We start from the raw sequence: 17,467 nt of genomic DNA on the forward strand, positions 1-17,467 counted from the left end.
TCGAAAGAAATCTCCATACAAAACATTACTCGGCTTTGTTGAAGGATTTATGCGACGTACAAGCCTGAAGTACGGCGCTTATTGTATATTATTGTAGTGACACCGACTAATTTGTTGGCCGACTGATGAACCGGCAGAGATGGTTTTTGTTCAAACGTATCAACTTTATATGTGGTGTGAATTTACGTTTCTATCGAGTGCCGTGTGGTATGGAGACTGGAGTATACTCTATAGACAAGACGTTCGGTTATAGCTTTTGGTTGTATTCTATAAATATATCTTGCAGAGGTGGTTTTTACGATGTTTGGTAATGCTGAACTTTTTATAAGGTAGGTACCTACTATTCAGTACCTTGTTAATTGCATTGCTTTCCTTCCATTTAAACATAATAAAGCATACAATTGATAATTATTACATGTCATTGATACGTAAACCCAACAAAAACTAACTGCAACTATTACTATAATTATCCTTCAAGCACCATTAGCACTGTTTCTATCAATTAATAGAGCTATCATTTAATCGTCCGCTAAGCAGAGACGATTATAGAATCATTATTTCGTATCACATCTACTCTATGACGACTTTTCATCTTAGTGAAGGGATTTATATTTTAATCCTAGGTGTATTTGGGAGCAAGCTTGTCCAGTGATGGGAACACTCGCGCGCCGCTTCAGAACTGAGACAGTGCGTTAGGAAATGTTAGTTCAACGCTGCAATAAAACGAGTCACAGAGTATAAATATAATTTGAATCACAGATAATTAATACAGAGATGTACATGCGTGTAAAAATTGATGTCTTTTGTTTGGTGCTTGAAATAGAAGCAGCATTGGTTATTTTTACTTAGAACTTCTTTCTTTGATGAGTTAATAATTGTTTATGGAATAGAATAGAATAAACTTAGTATAACAAACGTTGTACCTATATTACTTAGTATGTTATATATATTAATAAGTTGGAAATATTAATTATAGTTAAGAAAACTGGTTTACATAGACGGTAAACAATCAATAGGTACACGAGTTTGAGTTAAATGTACTAGGAATTGGTACAATTATAATATGTAATATGTTTACATAAAACAATCCTGCGGCTTGCGTGAACTATAATTAGCACGTTTACAGTACTATATAATATATTGCTTATTATTATAAAGTTTTTATGAATAAGTATGGATGTCTAAATGTTTTTCTTATGTACAAAATTTTAGCGAATATTTTTTAACATAGAAAATTTAATCAGTTTCTTCAAGGTTTCTCTCAATCTGATGCAGATTCTATTCGATTATAAATAATATCAGATTCTATCATCAACCTACAGATTCCATCTTCATGTTTTATCGTACATCTCACATACAATATAGCAACTAGCATTAGGTAGAGCTCAGAGGTTTCAAATTTTAGGTACGTAGCACAAAGCTATATAGCAATCAAAGGGATTCAATTTAACTTAGGTACCTAGTACACAGTTTACATGCATATTTAGTGCCTAGTTAACGAACCGGGGGCGTATTCGTGACATGCCCGAGCGGATTGCAAGCGTCACTCACGACATCTCAAAACAAAACTGTCAGTATTTACGTGAGCTCGAACGTTTTTCGCGTTTCCTTAATGTTTATTATTGTTTTGACTGCCCACGTCACTGTTTACTATAACACGTAAGATTTAGTTGAAATAGTGAGCTTTTATTAATAGCAAGATGAGTTGTTGGATGATTAATTAAGTATGGATTATAGCATGTGTTCAACTGATTCTTTAAATCTATTCTTCGATATTAGGATAGTTTTGATTATGATGGAGAGCCATTAAGTGCAAGACTTTCTCTACATAGATACGTATATTTTAATAATAATTAATGGAAGGAAAGGATTCAATGTAAAAGGGTTATTCTTTATATAGCTTTGAAGATCACTTAGTGGATAGGTACTTTGTTCACAGTACACACCCATACTAAGTGCTATGAAACATTATAACGTATGTATTATCGTCTTATCACACTGAATGTGATCCATATGATATATACTGAAGCAATGAAGAAGAATTTTTCCCGAATAATTAGTTATCATCGTGAAAAAAACAAAAATCATTTTCAATTGAATTATCTCCAAATGTAGTAATAACCACATCCTTACTAGTTTCCATTTATCCAATTACTGAAATAAGCATGCTTACTGCAGGTTAGTATTAAAAAGAAAAATGTAACGTTAATATCAAAAACCTGTATGTATTAATCAGAATAATTGCGTTACGGACAGTTACCATGGCGATTTTTTATATTTTTTTAATGCAAAACACAGACCCAGTTCTATAAATACATTATAGTTGAACTTGAAACAATATTAAAAATAGCATATCACGCATGTTCTACTTTGTGTTCATTTTATTTGGAGTCTCCTGAAGGCTGTGTTTACATGTATAAGTAGGTATGTAGGTATGTTAGCCGCCCCGCCCAACGCAGCTGATTATAATGAACCAATTACAAAATGACGTCTTATCTCTACCGTTTTAATTGGTATACTCCATTGCTATGCATTGATATATAAATCTGTCAGTGATTACATCGTTGTGGCACTAATAAGGTGGATGCGAATGATAGGTACTTTAATTGGCGTAGAACTTACTAAGGCTTAAGGCATTTTGAGTTTTAAAGATAGGAGTGTTGAGTTGGTTTTCGTTAAGGAGGCATTTGAAATTGTTAAGTGCAATCAAATTATTAACAAATCCAATTATACTTATTATTTTGTGAATGTTTTCACTAGTCGACTCTCTCTCTCTCTCTCTCTTCAGCCTTTTTCCGTCCACTGTTAGACATAGGCTTCTCCTAAGGCAGTCGACTCTAGCTAGTACTTTACCTAGTCATTTTTGTTATTGGTAGAGCCGTTTCCGATTTTTGTCGGAACAGACACTTACATAATCTTGTTTCATATGTCCTTTTACAATATATGTATTATTTTGTAACATGCAGCTTGAAGGCACATTAATCTTAAATAAATGTTCTATCTCTTACAGATACCTACAACATTAATAAATAAAAGATTTTCATAGTATCTGTAGTGGTACCTTTAAATCATTCCTTTTACAGTATGTTTATATTCTATAATTGGTAACGTCAAGCTTCCTAAGATGATACCATTAAGTCATCGAATGGTCATAGCTAGTGTTTATGGACACGTAATCTATATACCTACCTACGACGAGCCTATTTCTATATGAATCTTAATTGATTTTTGCTGTTACTGTATCTTTGTTAACATTTCACGTTAAAAATTACGAGGTCATAAATGTATGATTTTATTGGTATGCATTTTGCAAATATTTCTTCCATAATTCGAGTATGGAAGTATTATTATTTAGTATTCCTATTTTTATGAACATAAACGAAATCAATAAAGTTTGGAATTTATCGTTATTATTTTTGTTACTTTTGACTTGAATGTTATTTGAAATACCAATGGATTTGTAGACAGTAGACACCCAAAAAGAAAAATATACCAAATATTATACCGTAACAAACGGACAAATTAATCAATCCATCAATCTGCTATTGGCGTTTTAATTGCACATTGTTTATTACGCTTTAAAAGCTAGGGAAAGGAAACGCAACGATATTTTTCCATATAATCATTAATATCTGTCAGTTTGTAGCTTTGACGCAGCCCTAGCGCGGTTTGGGGTAGTTTTATACAACTGTTCTCTCGACCAGACTAAAATACGATATCATTTTAATAGTTTTTTATCATTATTTTTGAATTTGATTACCAAATTTTGTAATAATCGTTGGCCTCTAACATAAGCTTGAAAAATATTTTGACATGTTAATGTTCTTAATTATAAAACAATTGATAATAATACAAAAATTTGCAGAAAATGGTTTACAATTTGATGTATTAATGATTTACCTAAGTTTCCATCCATAACCTCCTACATATTTACTCCCAGACAATCGAATAAATATTTCAAACTCATGCTAGGTAGGTACACTTGGAAATACCTTTTCGCAAGAAAAGCGTCAGTCACGTCTTTGTAGCAATAAGGTATTGATTAGGAGTTTGAAGAATTAATGAAGTGGGTATGTCAACCCCCGTCACACGCCAAGCCGTGTTCTCATGACCTTTGGCTTCTATTATTTGCAATATACCTACGAAAATAAATACCTACTATCTTTGTTGGTTTTCCTAAAAAAATATCTAATTTACATAAATAATCTGATTTTAATGCAAATACTTTATAGCATTTCTAAAATTTAAAAGATGTTAAGCATTAAATAATGGGGAATTTAGTTCGCTATCTTCTTCTCCTCCTTCTTTTCTGGAATAGAATTTGCAAAATACAAAATCTATAATGCAAAATTTCAGCCACATCTGATCAGCTGTTTTGCGTTAGAGTCAGTACCTAATATCTATTAATCTCTCACAAACTTTCACGTTCACAGTATTATATTTATATAGCACACATAATATCTTAATACTATTATAAAGGCGAAAGTTTGTATGGATGTTTGTTACCCTTTCACGTAAAAACTACTGAACCGATTACAATGAAATTTAGCACACATATAGAGGGTAACTTGGATTAACACATAGGATAGGTTTTATCCCGGAAATCCCACGGGAACGGGAACTATGCGGGTTTTCCTTTGAAAACGCGGGCGAAGCCGCGGGCGGAAATCTAGTAAGACTATATTCTTAATAAGAGTATTTATGTTGGTATTAACTTAAATGTATTCTATAAAAATTATAAAGTTAACAATAACAAATCCGACCAGAGAGTGACAAAGTTCACAGATGATTTCAAAAAAGTTTTGTAACTTTAATGATTTTGCCTACATTCTGATTTGTTTCAATTTAAACTCTAAACCGTTAATCGAGGGTTTAAAATGGATTGTCCACTAACCATCCCCTAGATTCCGCACGATCAGAGTGCCGGCACTAAAGTCGTCTACAGACTATTTAAATTCCTCTCCGGTTCGTTGCTTTCCTGGTTTATACGGAGCCGTTAATTTTAGATTAATTGAAAATACGTACTAGATCGATTCTGCGTGATACATAAAAGCGTTACATACAATAGATTTATTATATCGATTTTAAACTATAGGTTTGTATCTGTGGTTTGTATCTTGAACAATGGCTGGCTGGGTGTGAAAGGGCAGACAAGGTTCAACCCGATAAAATTAATACTAACGGAAAATTAAATTTAATGTTTCCAAAATATTACATTAGGGAAATAAAGACTGGATGTTTATTGATTTTACTCTATTAATTGGTAGTTGATAATTTTTATCCCCAAAAACAGCCTTGAGTTTTGAAACAATTATCTTTGTAGCATCGATTTTAAAATTGGATTACGTCAAATAAAGGATGTATAACATTCGCTGACAGATGTTTTGACAGCTCCAATATTAATTGTTACGTCACGCTGTCGTCACAACCGACTCGCCCAGGACGTTTCCGCTTCCACGTCATTAATAAAATGAGCAATAGTCGAAATATTTATCAATGGCATAATCGATACAGAAACAATTATAACCACATCCATCAAAATTCTCAACTCTGTTCTTCACAAAGGTGTTCGAATTCTTGTTATGGCTAAACTGAAACTCAACCCTATTCGAAAGTCATAGGGTTAGAAATCCGTTACTCCCGCGCGCTGAATAAAAAATCTCTAATTTGTGCTTTATTCGGTTGTAACAGATATCATATTCGATTGGGTAATTAGAGAGTGAAGTACAGTCAGTATAAAATAACATTAGCATTCTTATCTCTGGTCTGTCACACAGCGAGAACGTCAAAGTTCGAAGTGAAGAACGCATTATAATTAATAGTCGATGATACGCGAGCCTCGTAAACAAAAGCGGTGATAAATGGATTATAGTTTGATACTAGATAATGGTTCACGTAGGTGGATATCATTTCATAAGCGGTCAGTATTTCGTGTAACCTGTTGGCATTTAGTATAAGGAATTCTATGAACAGTTTTGTACTAACTGCTCCTTAGTTGTTATAATAATTGTGAATGATATTTTAAAGAAGTTAAACAAATTTTTAATAATATAAATGCATCAGCCTCACCTGCCCAGTAGATTATTGCGAATATTACCATGTAGGTATTTATCAAAGAAAAGCTGCAAATATAATACGTCCTTAAAGTACATAGTAGGTAAGAGTGAACAAAATTTTAAAGCTCTTGCAAAAAGCTCTAAGCTCGAGCTTATAAATCAAAGACAATAATCCACTGAGTATTATGTAATTTAAGTGACATATAGCATGTCAGAGGTTTAAAAACGTGATGAACTAACACCGTGTTATTATTGAGATAGTTTATTGATTGCCTTTGACAATTTGTACCGTCATTATATTCGTGTGAAGTGGGTCGATGCTCATACTATAAGCTTTACTTTCACCTTGGCTACAAAGATGAATTTACCTTGGAATTAAATGCTTCTTAATTATGATTTATCTAGCTAGACATACGAGTTAATACTAATAATGTTATGATGAAAGTTGATTGAGTTTTTTGTTGCAGTTTGTCGCAAAAACTTTTGGGCCGATTTGTCTGAAATTTGTTGTGCATTAATATAAGTACCTACCATAGTTTGAAATAGCATACTTTTAATTGATTTTTTTAATAATATACCTTCGCAAGCTGTGTGGTAAAGCTCATAGTTTACATAAAAAACAAGTTCTGGTACAAACACTAGGTAGAGCGTGCTGCGTGCATGTAATAAACAGGGATTAAATGTATCTTTGCAAGTGTTTCAAAAGCTCCCAAATCTCATATTAGAATATAGTAAGTGCATTAATTTTAAATTATTATTGCATATATAATACAGTAGAACCTCTATAAGTCGAATACCAAGGGAGACGCCAAAAAATTCGAGTTATAGAGTTTTCAACTTATGGAGGATTTTGAACACCTGACACCAATCAAGCAAACACGTGAATACGTGAGTCATAGATTTATTATCAAATACTCCTAAAATGTTTTCTAAGAAACAATAGTGTACTTATTGTCGGCACGTTCTTAAAGTCGGTAATTTATTTTTGTTCAAACAATAAAGGTGATAAATTCCTAATGATCAAGTTGTAAAGGTTGTAAAATAAAAAATAATTTGGAAAATCCAAAAGTGCACGCCTCATAATTTTTTTTTAATAAATATTTATTAATTATTATTTTTGTTTATTTAATAACAATTAAACCACATCGAATCAGACCCTGAAAAATGAAAGGGTTCTATTCCTGAGCATACTCAAGCGTAAGAGAAAAAAAAAGACTCGATTAGTAAAGTATTTCGGTCGCTATCGTGTTAACAAGAAAAAGGATCCGCACATACAGACACACGGACGTCCAAGACAGAACTTTTTTAAACTGTTTTTTAACTAGTTTAAATAACAAAAATGACATCAAAAATATCATGAACGTTAAAAATAGTGTTTTTTCTTAGTATGTGTGTGTATGTATTATCTTACAAGTGCAATGTATGATACATAAAGACATTTTAAGTTTGAAAAATCAGATGTTTTGTGCGAAGTGACAGTAGTACCCACCTCAACGCTTCGCTTATGAGGCGTGCAAAAAACGTTGCTATGTTCGACATACAGAGGTCAAATTTAATTTTCGAGTTATAGAGTGAAAATATGTACCAAAATGGCTTAGAGGGACTCGGTGATTATTTCGACTAACAGAGGGTAGAGATTTCAAGTAATGGAGGTTTTGGTGTTTGAAGGGAAGGGAACAAAACATTTTTTCGAGATTTGGAGGTTTTTGACTTATCGAGGTTCGACTTAACGGGGTTCTACTGTATAAGATCAAACTGAGAAATAAAAGCCACCTTTTAAAATTATACGAATAAAAAAAAATTACAAATTCAACAAACTATAAAATTAGTATTCCACGGACATTAAAATGCTTTATGTGATGCTCTCGCAAATTTATTATGTGCTACTAAACTGTGTGTTTATTGCTTATACCTACGATCGTAACTCGCCCGGATCGTTCTCAACACGTGTGGTTACAAAATCAAATTAAAATCATGTTTGATAACATCGAATGGTGGTTATGGAAATTTATGACTATATTACCTGCGCGGCCGCTTCGACAAAAAGCTGGTTCGAAGTTCCGACTACGCAATTATTTATGGAGTCCGCAAATGATTATAGTTTACGAGCGTTTGACTCGGTTCGCCGTTGGCGTGGACGGAACAGTGGTACCCTTAATGGGATGGGAAAATCGTGTCATTATGCATCGATAATTGAAAAGCTTTATAGAAATTGTGGAACTACTGCGGTGGGTTTGAGCGGTCTATAAATATTGGACCCGATACGCAAGACGGGTTATTTTCCTTAGAAACACTTCCGCGAATGATTTTAAAACAATTTAACAAACGTTAAAAACATGGATAAAATTTTCTGTTTTGGTTGAAGTTTTTGGTTAGAACTAAACCGATCATGGTAAACATGATGGAATAAATTTCCAATAGCGGCAATATAACAGTAGAACTTATAAAATGTGCAAAAATGTATACTTTTTAAAATATGCAAAATAACAAGTTTAATTATATTTAAAACAAATAAAACTGCATAGTGTCTATGTAGAGCGTCACAGGTACCAAATGTTTGAAAGCTAACCTAATAACATTTAACTGTGCTTTTCATTATGTAATATAATATTGCTAATTATGAAATACTTATCCTGTTTTTTATTATAATTCAAATAAAAAGAATAACAGAAGAAAGCATTCCCATTTCTACATCCGAAAGACGGGACGGAGACAAAAATGTGTTGACCGCAAAAGAAACAGAAATAAATCAGACAGATGACAATTTAAAGTGGTTAACCCACTAACTGTGACCATTTTAGATACTTTGATCAGATCTTGTCGAAACCAAAGTTACGACGATGATATAAGCTTATTTAATTTCTATTAATGTTCCGCTAAGGTTTAATTTTGATCGCATTTTAATGAAATAGTGGGTGTTTGTTCTACAGCGTTTAAAGTCAGCCTCAAGATTTATGTTTTTATTTAAGAATTAATGATACAGTGTGAGTAATCACCGTTATGCTAATTTGAAATAAGCCCAGGTCGTAAAGATAAATAAAATTAATATCTTATAAAGGTTAAAGCATCTTTCTAGTGCGTAGTTAATTGATATTTAAACGATAGCAGTTTTGTTTTTAGTTTCTTTTGCTCGAATAAAAATGATAACATCCATTCATCAAATTGTTAAGTTTACTTGAGCCACTTTGTGATAAGGAAATATTATCCAATTATGCTAAAAGGTTAAACGGAAAAATAATATATTTAGTACCATTAAAAGTATGTATATTTTTATTCATCTTTATTACAAGAACATCATAAAATACCTCATCGTTGTTTGACCAAATTCGCAAAGATTTTATTAAGTGCGACCCCACAAAAATTTGCAAAGAATTTCAATAGACACCTGGCGCCAAAGCTCGCCCCACTCGAGTCTACTTTACGATCTGTTAAAAGACGCTCACTGCCCAAATTAACACTAAATAAAAACGAAATCGATCCATATAAAAAATAAGCGAAGGTACAAGATAAAAGCTTAAAAAAGGCCCACGTCAAAACATTTGATTGTATTAATATTTATAGTCGTACCGCCGCAGGAAATTCGGTCTCGAGATGGAAGAAAAAAAATGTTTATCAGCCCGTTTAACTTTTGAGTAAACCGCGAATCTTTTGTACGAAGTTATTTATGGCTTCGAAAACAATTGTAGTGTTAGTATTATATCAAATATGACAGAAATAAGTGTATTATTGGCTTTGTCTCCTGGATGAAGTCGTTTCCTTCGTTTAACAATATAAGGGCAATGTGCTCGAAGTGAACTGTATCGGAAACCTTTCCGTAATTTTTTGTGAGTTACCCACATGTGAAACAACTTTATCATACTCAAAATATTATGCGATACATGATTTTTATAAAAAATTTATTCACAATCAAAACAAAGAAATTATTTTACGATTCTGGCTACGTTATTATTATATCCAATTAGTATTATATATCCAAGATTTAATCATTTTAATTGATCATTGTTGCAATAATTAACAGTATCGTCTAGCTAATATTTTATGTCATATGCTGTCTGTTTTTATGCCAACAATATATTATTTTCGTCTTAAAACATTCCCGTGTTCCCTGCAGCCGAATGGTCGTTCCGGCAAATTTAAACAATAAATGTGGCATATCATAATATATGTCTGTCTTCAAAGTATACTTGAATATTAATGTTGCTTTATAAGCTTTTTAAGACAAATTCTTTCGTTTTTATATATTGTTATATATAGTACGACGCTTTTAAGTTTTTAACAGTTACACGCAGTTTGACAATACAAAGTGTCAGATAATTTTTCTCAGAAATATCTTCCTCAATTTACGATAGAGCTATACTAAAATGAACCAAGTTATATTTTATTCGACTGTCGATTTAAGATTGTTAGGTACTATTTCAGTTTACATGCTTATCTAAAGTAACAAACATGGTTATTGAATCTCTACATTTCATTTTATTGATCTGTAATTTCTCTAAATTATTATTGATTACGTACACACTTAATATACTTAGGTACCACTTTATTTCATAATTGAATGGCAAAACACCTTTTCAATCATCATAATAGTTAAGTCGCAGTTAAAAAAGGAAACAATATTAATTTTCCGATTCCAATCGTTTACAAACACAATCACTTATTCGCGATAGCATTGAGTAACGACCCGAGATGCCTATGCTAATTCAGAATACGCAATATGCGCGGGCGCATGTGCAAGAACCCTTGATGTTAATCAGTGTCGGCGACATGGCCTATTGAAAACGAATTAAACCTCTCAGACGGCCTTTATTTTGCATGTGTTAATTCAGTATATATGTAAGGTTTTTATTTCGAGGTTAATGAACTTTGGATTCAATTCTTGATTCGTAATTACATATTTGCATATTTCCTTTTCTGTAGATACCTACGTAAAGTCATAAAGAAGAGGTAAGTGATAAAATGTTTATTTAAAACGTATTTCGTTATTTTAATATTTAAAATAGGTAGGTAATATTAAACTCTTGAACTTTTCCAGTGGTGTTTTGAAGATAAAATACCTATATATTCCTGTGAATAATTAACTAACATTTTAAGCGTACTGCAACATAACGATAAATAAGATAACCTATCACATACATATTTTGCCTTAATAATTGAATAAAAAGCCTTGCAATAAACATGTTTAAAAGCATCGAACGAATAACATATAATTATGTTCCTTCTGTAGCAAAACTGTACTCTCTAGTTAAAACGATTAAAATAACGACATGGTTGGAATAAAAACGTGGCGCTGCAAATGGTCTACTAATCGCTGTAATGGTTTTAATGAATACTACAGAACCTGTTCAGAAACAACCAATACTGCAGAATTGTATGTTGGTACTAACAATGTAGATAGATGGATCGATCAAAAAACACGTGGAGAATAGTTTCTACGGTCACACTTGGTAGTGAGCTTGTTACTTCAGCACAGATCGCATATAAAATAGAAGTAGAAATAATGGGGTTTTATGAAACGGTAATTAGATTAGAAGTTATCTATCACATATTGAGCATTAATTAGACGCACCTTTTCTTTGTTTCTTGTTTGAATCGCAAAGCGTATGAAGGTAAGCCGCTATATTTGGTAGGATAAGTATCCTTTACCTGCCATATTCATAAAAAAAGATCTGCAAAGCTAAATAATCTACGAAGTATATAATCGTACTGTTATTTTAAATCAAACCAAAACTTAAAAATATTAAGTTTATGTTTCAAATATTTACGTCGGTTTTAAAATGTTTTAGATATTATACCATGATCAGTCTACGTCAGCTTTTGATATATCATTTTGGCAATGACACAATTTAATAATTTTAATGTTAAATATTCATAGAGAAATAACTATGACGAAAGTTAGTAGGTAGCGAGGATAATCAAGCGTAAAATCTCTCCTTCACAGATAGACATCGATACTTGATAATGACAAAGGCATCCATTCCATACTTGGTAAATGTATGTCAGTGTTACCTCATTCTAGATACAAACACATTAATATTGTTTGTTTCTCTGTATTATTATGAGCATACTAGATGTTAAATCATGTGTGACCATCTATTTTGTATGTGTACATTTTATATGACTTTTAATGAGGCTTATAGACGGTTTAAAGTGAAAGTTTTATTAAATAATTTCTATATTAGTATCGAGTATTATCGAGCATCATAAAATTTATAAAAAAGGGTTTGGCCTTAAATATGCCTAGTCTAGTCTAAATGGTTATATTGGGTTATAACTTATAAGGTATTTTATTACAAATTCTACGTTTTTACAATAATGATAAATGTTTAACATCTTACAAGTAAAAACATACCAGACACTACATTAAAAGCGAAACCATGAGAAATGTGCCATCACCGCTATATTTTATAGAGGTTAAGTCGGCATTAATATTTGAACTTGTTTCCTCCCAGAGGACTTTGGGAATCTCACGTGGCTTGCGATTGATGTATTGCACCCTTTTTAATACGTTGATTTAAAGACGAACTTTATTATTGTAAATATTAGAGCTCATATAGAGCATATTTTAGCGCCGAGTATGGTTATTGGTTAATTAGAAATATGTACCTAAATTAAATTCATAATTATTAATTAATAATAATTGTCTATGCAGTTAAGTCGTTGTAACCCGATAGCCTTATCCATATAGCTCTTTATTTATCTGTAGTAAGAGAATACATACGAGCCCGTTTCGCGAGCGAATTCTGCAAATCATCGCCGCCATTACGCGCCGACCAACCAGCGTCCGTTCACTAATCCCCATGCCACTTTATTTATTCATTTTAACCAGTTCCTTTTATTTTTATTTACTCGTATGCATATGCGGCTGGATGCACGTGTTCTAGAACTTGATTGCGTATCTTTCATCTTGGTAGCGGAATTTGATAAATATGCACTTCGAATGTGCAAATGCGTTTGCGTACCGAAATTAGAATTTAATTTGAAAATGGATTTTTTAAAAAAACACAGCTAAAATTTATTAAGTATACCTGCCGATATCAAACATATTTCAAATGTAGTAGTATCTAGTACGTAGGTAGGTATCATTCTAGTAGATAACATACTGTTTACAGATTTACTAATACACAGTTACAAACTTTAAAAGAATCGTCGACCGACAGAAAATAATTTTGGTTCTTAATAGGTATGTTTCCATAAAATTCGACATGTAGGTAGATTGCGTGCAGTTAATTCGATCATGTTTTTAATTCACGCAACAATATCTTGAACAGACCATGCCTAATTTTTTATATCATCTATCTTATTACAAATTTTATACTTAACATTTCAGGCTCATTATAAAGTAAATTCATGTCCAAGCAGTAATAAAAGTCCAATGCGGTTTGCAATTTCCATAGATTAATAATAAAACAGTAAAAGGAATATACCTTAAAACCTTTCAAGTATACCTTTAGCATAATATTATTTGAGTCATAATTTACCGTCGAAGCAAACACTTTGATTTATTTATGAAACACTCTAGCAATAATTTTAGCATTAGTGTTGTAGTTTTTTGAAGTTGTTATTAAAATAATTAATGACTTGAGGATATTGATACTACGTTGTTGTTTATTGGTGAAAGATATAACTTTGAATGGGCCTTAAGGGATAGCTTTTAATTTAATTGAAAAAATGATTGTGTATAACTGTAATATACTTCTATTACTAAACGGCAAAACAGTTTTGATGAAAATGAAGTACATAGTTTATAAATGTGAATTATTTATGTGCGTCCATCCTACCTAATTATCAATTTTTAATTATAAAGTAACGCCAATTATACGGAGATGTGATCAGGAATACCATAAAACTGGTTTATTATCCAGCTAGAGACTTAGGTAATTATAAGTACAAATTAAATAAGCTTCACATGATGTACTTATTAAGCTAAAATAATATTGGAACTAAGAAGTTAGTTAACACGCATAGCAATGTCTAATTCCACTTGAGTTATTGCAGTAAAACATGGAAGATTTCCGACCTCTGTCTTTAATATTTTCATGTAAGCTTTATTATAAATCGAATGCATGAGTCAATGTTCAAGTACTACATATTAACAAATGTTTGTATTTTGTTGTAATAAATTGTACAACAATTGACATTTCAATAAATGCCGCTTTTGGGACTCTAGTTATGAAAATTAATATCTATAAGTTTAAGAATTTGTATTGCATTCATTGTTTTAGGATAGGACTTACAAATAGGTATAGCATTCAAACCTGAATATTTAATTCAAGAAATGATAAATATCAGGAATAGAGTCTTGTTCGAAAGACGATTGAAGCGTGTAATAATTCATATGAAACTAGAAATGCACACGTCTCATGTAACATTTGAACTAACCCAATTCGAAAATCAAGCGTGCGATGTATCACCATCCTAATATAAACGCGTGAAAACTATGTCGCGAAGCTACACCGAAGTCATGTACCCGACACCAATTAACTGTGACACCTAGTGACACTAGTGAACCTTGACAAGGCCAGACAATGTACGTAAAAACAATGGATTCGAAGAATTGAGTGCACCATGTGCGCTGTCCTATCTCGGGATATCTACAACGTGTGACAGGCCGGCTGTGTTGTGATCGTGTTTTCATATTTTTAGGCACGTCTGGCTATTTTTTGAATTACTTAAATGATGGGAAATTTTATTGATAAATATTGCGATCATCCGTAACACGAAATGAAAAATAGAGATGTGAAATACATACAGAAAGACACAATAATTTTTTAACAAAAAATGTAGTGACTGTTTCGCGTTTTCTTGTAGGTTCTGTAAATCTTTTATATAATATGTATATTGTTTGTTTCTATGTATATTGTATTACCTACCTAATAACTCTTCTAATAGATGGTGTAGTTCAACATAACAATCACATTTTTTTGCCGATAATTACTAAAACTAAATGATTTTAAAACGAACTTTATTAAGCTTAAAACCTTACACCTTAAACTTTTAAGGGAAGGAATTCCCTTAAAAGTGACAATATACCAGACGCAATAATGTCGCGTGTTTTGGGGACATTTGCTATAAGTGTCACTTTGTTTAATTTCAGTTACTTTTTCGGTTGATGTAAAAATAAACATTAGATGTTTGTTATTCGCACGTGCGTTTAGAACCAATTTAAAAGAAATTAATAATCTTAATGTTAACACTAGAAGGTTAGAAGCCGTCAAATTACACGTCATAGTGATGGTGCATTTTTCCCATCGTTAAGAAGAAAAAATCCTGGGTGTTCACTTGTGAGCGCCCGCTAACAAAACCATTATGGCTTATTATGGCCATCATCCATCAGACTGCATCGATCCTACATTAACGCATGCTAATGCTTTTATAAAGAGATATATAATTTATTTTGTCTCCACCTTGGCATCCGATTGATGAATAGTTTTCAAATTAGGCAGAAATATTTGTTTTATGAATAGGCGTGGTTTTGGATGTTGCTTCTAGAAGGAAGCTTAATCGACTTACTACATAAAAACCGAATATCATTAATACTTATTAATTAACATCTTTATAGCGGATGCTTGAGCGTGTTTTTATCAAAATAAAATTTTACTTACTTTGGCCTAGATGAACTCTCTTCATCCACGGGTATATTTGCGGTGGATTAGCTTGGGTATTTCCTGAAGATTTGGCGTTTTTAGCGTTGCTTGAACTCGAATTATTGGCTTCATTACTGTCGTTGCTCGATGTGCTCGATGCTGGACTTGAGATGTTCTGATTTATGTTAGCCTTGTGCTCAACTGGTGAGGCAATTGGCGTAGTCAGTCCGAGTTTAGTGCTAGTACTTCCACTTGTATTTTGTCCTACACCAAACCCAGGGGAGGTCCGTCCTGGCCCTGACGATGTGGATAAATCTTGGGGTGATGCAACACCCGTTGTAGATGTAGAATCAGCAAATTTACAACTTGCATTTGCAGCTTGACTCGCAGCAGCTGATAATAAATTCGGTGATAATGCTCCTGGGCTCGGATTTGAATGTTGGTGCATATGGCTCGCCGTGCTTCCCAGTCTCTGTGGATGCAGTTGTGTGTAATCTATCATAGTTTGAGGTTGCATGTGTGCACCGCTCGCTGGTGTCGCGTACGGGTGTTGTGGGTAGTGATGCCCAACTTGCGGCGGCGAATAACATGTATTCGGATATGCAGAAGCTGCTGCATTAGGGTTGTAGTAATCTGCTCCCGGTGTCGGCAGCCCCGGATGTCCAGATTGTTCCACCGGTGTCCCCGTGCGACCTGGGACTTGATTCCCATAGCACGAGGCTAGCGAATTGACGAATTGGTAGGAACTCATTCCTGCGTTATAATTTAGGTCGTTCATCGATAACAGATTATTATTTCTTTCTCGTCTGAAGTTTACTCTTTGGTTGTCATGCTTTGATGGCCGCTGAATAGTTCAGTTGGACATGTTAAGTGCTGAAACGTTCGCGGTCCAGTTCAATTGTCCTCTGAGAGTGGAGCTTGATTGATGGACCTGTGATAAAATGAAACACATTAGTTGGTCAAGTGCGACGCCTCGTTACTAGTGACGAATGGTTGTACAGATCATGTCAAATAATATTTTAATGGGATTCACTTGATGAATAAATTGGGGCACTAAAAGTTTTTAAATATATGACATTAACTATAGGATGTATCTATTTTTGCTTTTAAGAACTATTTGAAAGTCAAAATATCTTGACTATAATAACTTCTGTTCTATCTAATACATTAGAATGTTATATTTAGTACAAAATAATATAAATTAATGTTATGAAATCTTTTGGTTCGTTACAACTAACAGTAATTTATGTCTATGACACCGCTATGCATTATAATAACGCATAATACGTATAAGAACAATATTTCGGGACAATTTCCACAAAAGATCATTTGCGTAACACGGGGGGTCTATTAAGAAACAATAAATTTACATGGGATATTCTAAGCGCGGTACACATGTTAAGTCAAGTGCGGAAAAAATCTTGTCCCCGCCACGTGGTAGGGCTATAAAAGTGTCTACCGAGGTTTATGCGAGCGCGGTAGAATGTGACTTCTGCCGATTTATGAACTTCGCCGGTGCATACATCTTTATGAGCAAATTAGTAGTCATTGTGTATTCGATTTATTTGTCGCGTAACGAATGACAAATGTTCTCACTTTTCTGTACATCGTGTAATTTTGTGCATTTGATGCGTATGCGCGATTTATTGGATGCGCGCGTCATGCGAGACGAATTCTTGAGTCCATTTGTTAAGATTTTATAATTTTGATACATTGCGATGTTTTTATGGTAGTGTTTATTATTCGGTGCTTCGTTCACGTTATAAATGCATTATGAATATACAAATATGCTGAAAATTTGTTGTAAAAATGTGTTTTTCTTTATGC

At 32.9% G+C, this 17,467-nt stretch overlaps 1 protein-coding gene across 1 annotated transcript in view; it reads right to left on the minus strand.

Moving 5' to 3' along the window:
- Positions 1–17,467, minus strand: part of LOC149488402 (uncharacterized) — a 32,342-nt gene that overhangs the window by 10,696 nt on the left and 4,179 nt on the right. The window contains exon 2 of the mRNA XM_089695530.1: positions 15,659–16,571. Within this exon, the coding sequence (XP_089551656.1) occupies positions 15,659–16,418 (760 nt within the window). The 5' untranslated portion in view covers positions 16,419–16,571. The remainder of the gene's footprint in view (positions 1–15,658; positions 16,572–17,467) is intronic.

This window comes from Colias philodice, chromosome 5 (genome assembly GCF_061535455.1).
Source record: "Colias philodice isolate Cphi_HAF_F1 chromosome 5, ilColPhil1 Martin Lab GWU primary, whole genome shotgun sequence".
NCBI lineage: Eukaryota > Metazoa > Arthropoda > Insecta > Lepidoptera > Pieridae > Colias > Colias philodice.